The sequence below is a fragment of the Castanea sativa genome, chromosome 5 (assembly GCF_040712315.1).
Source record: "Castanea sativa cultivar Marrone di Chiusa Pesio chromosome 5, ASM4071231v1".
Taxonomy (NCBI): Eukaryota; Viridiplantae; Streptophyta; class Magnoliopsida; order Fagales; family Fagaceae; genus Castanea; species Castanea sativa.
The window spans coordinates 48,979,978-48,990,736 of record NC_134017.1 but is presented as its reverse complement, the minus strand read 5'-3'; the positions used below and the strand labels follow the sequence as shown (position 1 = coordinate 48,990,736).

Below are 10,759 nucleotides of genomic sequence, written 5' to 3'. Positions count from 1 at the left end.
ATATGTCATTTTGATCACAAAGTCAAAATTATGGTGGCTTTGCAATAAAATTGTCATCTTTGTGGAGCACAAAAATTTCAAATTTGGGATGGCACTTTGTGAAAGAAAGAGGGTATGTTCATTTTATATTATTGATAATAACAGGGAAAGAAATTCAAGAAAATTTATTTATTGAAAACAGTGCTCCCAATTTATTTATGACATTGTAAAAACCAATGTCGATTTCCAATCACAAAGCCATGATTTATTAGTACAAACTGAAACTACTGAGGTGACATTAATAGTCAACTATCATTGTGTCCATTTAAAGAAGTATGCAGCATTCCACACGTTATATGTGGCCTAACCATTGAACAAAGACCAGTTTATCATAACAGAATCTCCTGGTCAATCCAATGAATGGAGTAAAACTGTGTCCTATAGAAATATTTTAAAATTTTGATTAATTCTCAATTTATTGGAAAACGAGCTGCTAAAGGTAAAGGGAAATGAATGGCAAAAACTTTCTCATAGGCCAAAAATGGCCCACTACTACTATTTAACAAAAAAATTAGCAATTTACCGCTGATTTAGAAATATGCAAAGATCTATTACTTATTTTAAACTCGAGTTTATGAAACTCGAGTGTCCAAAAAGTGGTAGATTTTTATATATTTTCAAAACAGTAAAAGATTGCAACATAGTTTGCAAAAAAGTGCTATTTTGCTATTTTCGCCTTCCCATAGTGAAAATGCACAGAAGGAACAAGAAAGTTGCAGGGCAGCTTGAAACGCCCAGAAAGGAACATAACATGGAAAAAGTCTTGATATATTGCTATTAAAAGAATAAATGAAAATATGTTCTCTTTCATTTAATTGTCTTCTTAATTAGCATAAGTATTCATACACACATGACATGAGAATGTACAGTTATGAAGTAAACCCTTCAAATGTGAATTGGTATTTTCAACTATCTCATATAAAAAATATATACTGAGACATTGTTTGAACGCAGAGCTGAATTATGTTATATTTCCTTTCTTCCATGCTTGTATGTTTCTTTTGAAGCCTCTACTCTGTGCTTTCCAAGGATGAATACACCTGCATCGATCAACAAGAGTATATGTGAAGCAGTCAAAGAATTCCTCAGTCTGCTTCACTGAGCTGATTAATAACATTAGCAAGAACAAAGAATTATTGTGCATAATTTAACACAGTTTTATCAAAATATGCATTGGGAAATGATAAACTGTGTGTGAAATAGGTAATAAATATAAGTGCACAGTCTCAGACTTTCTTCTTAAATCTGGTTTACATGAAATAATTATATGACCACCTCCACATTACTTACGTGGCTATTTTTAAAATTGGACAAGCTTAAATTGGCATCAGACTGGAACAGGACTTTGTTCTAGAATTTCTTTCCCCGTAATTCCATCCTTTAGAGTTTTAAAGTAAATGTCATAGTCCTTCTCTGGAGGTGGGTTTTCGGGGTCCACTGTAAAAGGCTCACTAAATGGAATCACACTTTTAACCTGCAGAAGACAAAGAAGAAAGTGATGATGCCCAAAACTACAATAAATGAAACTTGATTAAGCTCAAGAGTAAATAAGTATCACAAAAGCATTCTCCCACTTTCATGCTTTCAGCTCATCCAAACATTTATAGTCAAGAAGTTCCATGGTAAATCATACAAGTTAGACCGGACAGCACTTGTACTTTTTACTGGTACTGACAAAGCTAAAGTAATCCTGTTATTGAAAAAGGATTTACAGCTTTTCTAATTGAGAGAAGGAACTGCATTTCATTTTTAAACTTTTTCGGTCCTGTTTCCTCAATTTCAAAATAGTATTGTACTTAATCTTCCCCAAAAAATTTCAAATGACTAAACTATAAGCCATAGAGGAAGATTATTATAGGATGGATAACAAGAACCTTTGAGCCTGAATTACAATTTTGCAAAGACTTCGGCACCATGTTCTGTGGCATTATATAGGATGGATAACCAGAAACTTAGAGCCTGAAGTCTGACCATGTAAAAAGTCAGCGACTACGATTATAAATGTTGCTTAAAGTAGTAATAAAATAGACAGAGCAGTTCACCCCTATCTTTGAAGTGGCTTAAGAACAAGCAAGCATAATAATTTATAAATTGCATACCCTCAAAGTTATATTTATTTTCTATGATATTCAGACAAAATGTTACCACTACAACCATCCACAGTCCTTTACAGAAAAACTAAAAACTAGTTTTTACTCCAAACAAATAACAAAGCTTTAGTCGCAAATTTTTTGGGGTTGGCTATGGATCTTTGATTAATCAAGGTCAGCCACAAATACTTTTTTTTTTTTTTCCTTTTCTATCCAAAGTCATACTCTTTATTACTTACATGTTATTTTTGGTCTTTTTATATCATTTTTTTTGTTCCCTCAACTTGAATCAATTTCTTACCATTGCATTAAAATCACTCTCCTTTGAACAAGACCAAACCATCTCGAGCAAATCTCTCTCATCTTTTCATCAACAGGAGCCACCCTATCTTTAAACAGATTTCTTTATTTTGGATCCTATTTTTCTGTGTATTTCCCTTTATACATCTCAACACTCTTGTTTAACTACACTCATTTTATAATATGTTATTTCTTAACAACCCAACATTCAACGGCATAGAGCATAGCTGATCTTAATTATAGCAAGTATATAAAATTTTTCCTTTAATTAATTGGGGAAAAGAGGGGGAAAATGAGAAATGAAAGAAGTTAAAAGTAAGTCATAAACTCAGTTTACATTATTACAAGGTGATTTTGTGTGGCACATTAAACTACAAGCATTTGAAGTAAAACTTGCACTTCTATCGATATGATACATGCAAATGCTACGATCAGATATGATACATGCAAATGCTACGATCAGTTATTATCCCATACGACACAAACCAAGCATATTAATAAAAAGAGAAATGAAGTGCATATAATACAATTATATGACAAAAATAAGGGGAGCAAGAGTATTACCTCAAATGTCTTGTCACAAGCATATGTGCTTTCCAAAGCAGCAACACATATACGAGCAATCTCTTCCCTTGATATCTTACCCTGTATGTATCATATAGTAAAAAATCATCGCATAAAGTAATTTTAGCCTTGAAGGCTTAACCAAGAACCCAAGAAACTTAATTCAAGAGCAAGGTAATGCTAACAGAACCGACCAGCGGGGTATTTGAACATTACCATTAAATAGTACAAACTGAGATATGATTAAAGAAAAAATGTTGTACCGTTATATTGTCTCCCTGCTCGAAAATGAGATCTGCTCCGGCAGGCTCCTCAGTTAATGCACATGGCCTAACAACTGCATATGGTATTCTGCTTTCCCGTAATAAATCCTCGCCCTATTGAAGAATTGGCCAGTGTCAGACTATGAAGAGCAGACTTGTAGATGGATAGGCTTGAGGTACCAGCATAAGACGATCAATAACAAGCAATTTGAAATTGAAAATCTTCTCTTTTCCTCTTTACTCCTAACTCAATTATTTTTGTAACTAATCAATTGTAGTAAAAGTTCTTTTCCATTTTAATTGTATTGGTCAATATTTGTACCAAGTTTTGAGTTATTATAGTTGTAGGTTAGATGTAATTTTCTTTTTATTTACTGTGGACCTTCTCTAGTCAATATGTCATATTTATATTGGTTTGCATAATATCTACTCTAACAAGGAATTCTACAATAACAATAATCACAACAAAGCACTGGTCCAAAAAGTTTATGGTTGGCTATGGATCCTTAATAGACTAATCAAGATTAGCCCATGTTTTCTTCTCCACCATTATATCCTATCCAAAATCATAATCTCTGCACCTTAATTAATATGTACTTTTTTACTACTTCTACTAAAATTATTTTAGGTCGTCTTATACTAATGTTTATGATTACAAGACATGTTATTGGGTAAAACTGTAAAAGGCTCAACTCATAAAGCATTGGGTAAAACCATAAAAGGCTCAACTCATCAATCCATGTATAGTAATTTCTTGTATTTCAAATAAATAGTCCAAATTTAAGAGTCTGCTTGCAATTTGTTAGCAGCAGCATAGCTTTCTCTGAAAATGTATTAACACAGTAGGCTGCAACACAAATAATCTGTAACTAAAAAGATTGCAGATATTAATTAAAAACCTTTAGCTTGAATGTGAGAATAAAACCCAATTCCTTGTTCAAGCGAACAGCAGGTGGCTGTTTGCTTAGATCAAGTCCAGGCCTGTCAGGGCGGGTAACTCCGGCCGAGCCAACGTGTACAAACCTACAAAGTACACAACAGAAAGAGAGAATCTAAAGTAGAAAGTCCGCCTAACAGACAAATTATTGAAGCATTCATATAATAATAAAAATAATAATAAACAAGATCCAAAGGGAAAGAATTGTTAAACCTTGGACATATAGGATCCTTTATGTATGTTCGGATGCTTGATAATGGAAGCTCAAATGCACCTTCCACAAAAGTAGGATTCAATTTCCCATCATATTCAAACTTGCTGAACATGAGCTGCAGTGATTTGGATACATCATCAAGAACCAAGGTAGAAAACCATGAAGCAGAAAATAGCCAATAGTGTTATTGGAAGCATGCCTGCAATGATATAACATTTGTAGGGTCGAAAGGTGGGGCATCTGATACTGTTCGTGCTCGAAATATAGGCCTCAAAGAAGAAAATGGCAAGCGTATCTGGATGGGAAAAGAGCACCATAGCTTGAAAATTGTGATTAATTGACACAGCCATTTGATTAAGGGGTTAAATGTCACTCACTGACTGCCATTGGCCTGCTACAGTGTCAAAGCCTGCTGTATAACCGACAGTGTCCCAATCACTGCTAGTGCGAACGATAAGTTTATACCTGCGACCATCACCTTTAAGGCGAAGCTCCAAACCGTCATACGCAGAAAGATCCTCTGGAACTGAAAAATTCTGAAAGAAAAACAAGAAAAAGTAAACTCATAAATTAAAGTAACTCATCCAAAAAGGCCTAGAACACACACCAAGAAAAGAGAGGAGAATAAGAAGAATTGAAAAATATCAATTAGTATAAAATGCAGGAAAGTCAGGCACAGCCACACTTTTGAGGAAAAAATTATTGCCCAAAAAAAGTAACTTTTAATAATGAGATTAACTATCAATGAAAAATGGAGCAACTTAATATTTTTTTTCCAACTCGTAACAGAGGGAAAAAAAAAGGAGAGAGAGAGAGAGAAGATGACAAATTGTTGCCACAGGCAGCAAGAAAATACCAGAGAACTCCTTTGACAGAGAGAGGACAGCTCACTAATAACTTTTTTGGAAAAGAAAGCTTATTGTTAACCTCATTCCTTGTTTAGCAAGAGGTGCACTTTCATCAATAATAATATGGCCCTCACATATTGATACGCAAAGTAGAGATGTGGCAATTAACCAATATTATCTTATAGTACTGTATTTACTAACCATGCCAGATGGATAACTGAAACACTATATTATCTAAGTAGTCCAAAGAAATGTCAAAAGTTCATGTCAGCAATCGATAGAAAGGTTGTCACACAACAAATTGGTTGAAGAACCTTTTAATGAAATCGTTTTGTTCCATTTCTTAAAGAACTTGGGGCATAAAAACTAAAGAAATTTCACTGTCTTATCATCTGGACAAATGCTACAAACACTTCATATAGTAGCATGATTTAGGCTTATTAAGATTCTAAATAAGATCATTTGTCAGCATATGTTGAGTGAAATAGTCCAGAACAAGGATTAGAAAGGCATATATCACACAGAAGTAAGAAGTCAAGAAAAATCATTGCATTTTACCTTTGTTCTGATACTAGTAAAGCCACCATTGTTTGCAGTGGAAACAACACCTGGAGGAGGTGCACCAAATAATATATAAAGAAATAAAAAAATCAAAGAATTTGGATGTTTAAAGCTAATCACCATAGTTCTTATGGGATTGCATACAAGAAACTAGATAATGGAAAGATAAAGGTGGAACAGTCTGACAGGAACAACCTTTGAAAACCCCAGTTGGGCCACCAATTTCACTGCCTCTTCGGTCAATTTGAAATGTGCTTTCACTAACTCCTCCCATAACAACATCATCCAAAGCACCCCAAGCAAGCTCTCTAGAATTATTATCTGCAAAAACAGGAGTAAGAGGAAACAAAAGAAGAAACAATCAGTCACAGATCATATTCATGTTTCAAATCAAAATGAAAAATGCTATTTAGGATTTTGGCTAAATTGCAAGGCACCAATGCCTATACTAATTGGTCACTTAAGGTCAGCCAACCCATGGTGAACATATTTTTCCCCTAATGTAGCAGAGTATCAAAATTCTAGGTTGAATTGTTAACAACTAATGGCAAATCCAGCAATCTGCTGAAAATGACTTGTAGAATAAGATATGAACACAATAAATTTGTAAATTCTATACACAAAAGATGATGTTATAAATGGCATTTCAACATTCATGTTTTATGGCATCTATAATTTATGAACATTTGTTCTCATTTTGCTTCTTTCTTGAATGCTATGCATTGCCCCCACCCCTCACCCCTTTTGTCCATTCCAATTTATTTTGAAGCTTTTGTTTTATTTTGCTCTTATCTGTATGCTAAAAGACTTGCTCAAATGCAGCAGCATGGTTCCATATATATAATTTTCATCTAGAAAATAGTGTACCTTCAAATCCAAATAGTAGTTTTCCATTTCGAAGTCCAACACTTCCTTTTATAGCATTGATTAAATTTTTCATCCCAATGTATTCCACCTTTTCAGGTGAATCACCTTTTATCTGTTCTCATCAATCAAATAAGGCACCATAGTCATCAAAAACCACAGATTTGCTAAATGGAAAAAGTGAAGCTATAATTTGAAATTTCAATTTGAGGGGAGAAAAAAAAAAGAGAATAGGCATCAGTTCGCCACCTCTGGTTCAAAGAACTTGATCCCCTGTACCACAACATTTTTTTAGTGTTAGAGTAGGAAAATATGGGGTAGCAAGCATACAGATTATATTTAAGAAGCCAAACAAATTGATGGAAAGTGGGCTGACATTCTAATTGCAAAATATACTGCATCTATACATGAAACTATGACTTTTCACCATCTTAACAATTTTCAAACACATACTTGGCTATATTTTGCCCTATCAGGAGTGTCCCCTTCCTTTGGCCCAACAATGACAGAAACAGCATTAATAACTTTCCTCACTCCTCTGAAATATTCAGGAACCAAAGTGCTCTCCTTAGTGACGTCTCCAACAATCTGAGATATTGCAGAGAAAGGCACAGTTGGAAGCATGCAAGGTAAGGAATGAAAACAGAATCAATTTTTCTTATAAAATGCTCATTATACATAATCATATACTAGAAATATCTTGGTGTGCCATAAGTTCTGCATGAATGAATCTGATTATCTTCCACCACAAAATAGTGGTGACTATATCATATACCAGGTACTTCAAATAAAATAATTGAAGTCCCAGACAAAATCCACAGACTCAAAATCAGTTTGATAACTCACTATAGCTATTATACCTATGAAGCATCTGGCTTCTTCACAGTGTTCTGATTGACTACTATAAAATGGGAAATTCTGCCAAAACAGTTAGAAGTATCATTGAGTCAAATTTATCAAAAGGTACAATGGTACCAGACACGAATTCAGAAGCTTCTGATGATTAATAACTTAAGATACACAAAATAAAGTGGAATGACATTAATAACTTTACTAAGAAGTCAGTTCCCACCATAGATGCACATAAAACTTATATCCTTCAGAGAAACCATTGTGTGAGGTCCTGATTGTCAATAAATGATAGCCAGACAACTAAACTTCAGATCATATGATTGAATGTGTGGAACGCACCCAAACAAAACAACTTAAAGCCATTTTTTGATGACAGCATTAATGTAATCAGTAAGGAATAAAAAGTTAATGCAGCAATTTCCATTAAATGGGTCGCTTGCTCACCAAGTCAATATCTGGGCCCAACATCTTTCTTGCCTTCTCTTCATTTCTGACCTGAAAAATTGTCATATGTCAACAACAATATACGGGGAATAAGAAAATAGGCAGCTATTGTAAGCCAAAAATATATTAAAGAGCAAACTGTAATTTACTTTTCTTGAATATTACAACCGGCTTGCAGAACCTAAGCATGCATTAAAATTAATCAGGAAGGTAAGCAGAAATACCAATACTCGGACTGGCAATCCCTTCTTCCGTAAGATGTCGACCACTCTTCTACCCACACCACCAGTAGCTCCAGCTACCAGGACAATACCAGAGGAATCCATGGTGTTTACTGGTTTACTAGGTGATGGACTGAATAATTTCTCAATCAGAGATTCAAAGAACTTCACAATTCCCAAATATTGAATTATTGTTAGTAAAGGGCATAATAAGGTTCCAGTGTCAGATTTGAATAACATTCGCTTATAAACCATGTCTGACCTTAGCAGGAGATGGGGGTCCATTGAAAAAATATATAGTTTTAAAAAATCTGCCAAAGTCCCAACTCTGCTTTCCAGCTTCTGCTGAGATTGGCCCTCTTTTAGTTCTTGACGAGAGAGAAGCTAAACTTTGTCGGTAAACAAAAGACTGTGGTCTGTCATCAAGTTGAAGAAACGGTTTAGGAAATGGAGAGGACAGCAACTGACGATTCAAAGATCTGTTCGAAAATTTTCTACCAAAATGTGATGCAGATCCCTGCAGTGTCAATTGATCGAGCCATGCAAATTAAAATAATCATCAATTTGAGGATGATGACATGCTAAAAGTTCACCAACTATACATGATGTAAACTTTTAGTTTAGTGATTAAAAAAATGTTGAATCTTTTCCAGTGATTCTGAGGAACTTGGCCAAAAAAATTGCACCCATTATCCTTCCATATTTTAAACATTGCATGATGATCACATTTACATCAAACACTTTATCATACTTTACTAAACATTCATTAACTTTGCAGGCTCATATAATACAATTTACACATAGAGACCCTTCAAATTCTAAAACCCACCATTTAATTCACTTTTTCTAACTAATACTGACAGAATCCGATTAGACAGAAATGGAAAAAACTATGTTCTTAACACGCAAGCCCTTTTTTTATATATAATAATTACGTTTTCATATACTTTTTTGCTCTGGTTTTTTCTCTATTGGTATATAAAAAACTTTCAGTAACCGAGTAGTTCACACAACAAAGACTACAACTTTGAATCTTGTACTGATATTAACTAGATATTTAAGCACTACACTAGAATAAATTTTTTTTTTTTTTTGGGTTTTTAGATAATGGGTGTGTGGGGTTACCTGAAGGTTGGGAATAGAGGAAGACAGAGGAGACGGTGATATCTGCATAGACAAGCAATCCATATTGTGTTTTCAACACAGACACAGAGTGAGACACAGAGAGTTAGCGGTGTTGTTTGGAGACTGATCTATGTTTGTTGTTGTTGTTGATATTTGAAGTGTAGTAATATAGACCACACACAATAATAGTAACAGTCGCTTTTGATTCTAGTTCTGGAATCGGAGGCTGAAAGCGCGGCAACGTGTCATTTTCCTCTTTATTTAGTCCTTAGTTTTGCATTAATGCGATATTCACTATATTTAAATAATTTCTTTAAACTGTGATTAAAAATCTATAAAATAAAAAGAAGTAGACCAAATTGAATGGAAAGCACCAAATTGGACTGAAGTGAATCAAATTAAATCGAAAGGACTTAACTGGACTGAAGTGAACTAAATTAGATCGAAAGGACTTAACTAGACTAAAATTGAGCAAATTGACCAAAATTGATGGAAATAGATAAAAATAGACCGAAATGTTATATTGATGTAGCTCCAACAGAAGCATAACAATAATAAATTTTAGTTTTTAGGTATTATATAAATTTATATGGGTTGAACGAAGTGATCAATTGATTATAGTGTGAAAAAGTTATCGATTGGTTAAAGTTGATTTCTCTCAACTCTCTCCACATTGTAGTAGTAAGTTTCTTTTCTCCCCAAGGAAAGATGGGTTGTTTACAAAAATTGCGTTAATTTCCTTGTTTTTCTCTTGCCTTCAGTGGTCATATCTAATCTAAGAGTTCTACCTTTTCTTTCTCAGTGTGGTTTGATTTTGTTTTCTATGGGGTAATGCATTTATGGTGCTTCCCGGTAGAATTGAGTCTCTATTTAATGTGTCTATGGAATGTCCTAAAGCTTGGGAAACTTGGGGCTTTACTCAATTTTCTCACTTACTTTCATCAATGAATTTTCAAAGTTTTATGGACTTTCTGTGGTATATTGTAATGGTGGCTAAATGGTCAAATAAGGATGTGGCCTTAGCTGTTAATATTGTATGGGCTTTATGGACAAACAGAAATGAAACACATCATGGTGGGCCGAGGAAATTTGCAAACCAAATTTTTCAGTGGTGCATCCAATACTCAGATGAATATTGGTTAGCTTGTACTCTACTTGTGAAGAAGAATAGTGCAGCAAAGAAGAATTAGGTGCCTCCTACGGGTTTAAACTATAAGGTAAATGTAGATGGTGTTGTGTTTTTTGCCCAAAAATCAGTTGGAGTAGGTGTTGTAATCAGAGACAATAAAGGTCATTTTATTGCTAGACTCAGTAAGAAGCTTAATCTTCCTTTAGGAGCGATTGACACTGAGGCTAAGGCTTTTGAAATTGGACTTGCTTTTGCTAGTGAGATTGGGATTCGAGATTTTGTTTTGGAAGGTGACTCTCTTATTATGA

The 10,759-nt window shown here is 34.2% G+C and overlaps 1 protein-coding gene across 2 annotated transcripts; it reads right to left on the bottom strand.

Moving 5' to 3' along the window:
* Positions 1-791: 791 nt before the first annotated feature.
* On the bottom strand, positions 792-9,521 carry LOC142636685 (protein HIGH CHLOROPHYLL FLUORESCENCE PHENOTYPE 173, chloroplastic). Of its 2 annotated transcripts, none has more exons than XM_075810965.1 (17): positions 9,323-9,521; positions 8,460-8,714; positions 8,201-8,362; positions 7,977-8,027; positions 7,134-7,268; positions 6,930-6,953; positions 6,684-6,795; positions 6,012-6,137; positions 5,814-5,863; positions 4,785-4,943; positions 4,607-4,702; positions 4,407-4,522; positions 4,156-4,279; positions 3,257-3,370; positions 2,994-3,074; positions 1,330-1,513; positions 792-1,079 (listed from the first exon to the last, which is right to left on the bottom strand). In XM_075810965.1, the coding sequence occupies exons 1-16, from the start codon at positions 9,383-9,385 to the stop codon at positions 1,367-1,369; spliced, it is 1,815 nt and encodes a 604-aa protein (XP_075667080.1). In that variant the 5' UTR covers positions 9,386-9,521; the 3' UTR covers positions 792-1,079; positions 1,330-1,366. The 2 variants fall into 2 exon arrangements, with proteins under 2 accessions (XP_075667080.1, XP_075667081.1); XM_075810966.1 differs by having other exon boundaries at positions 902-1,129.
* Between the last annotated feature and the right edge of the window lie 1,238 nt (positions 9,522-10,759).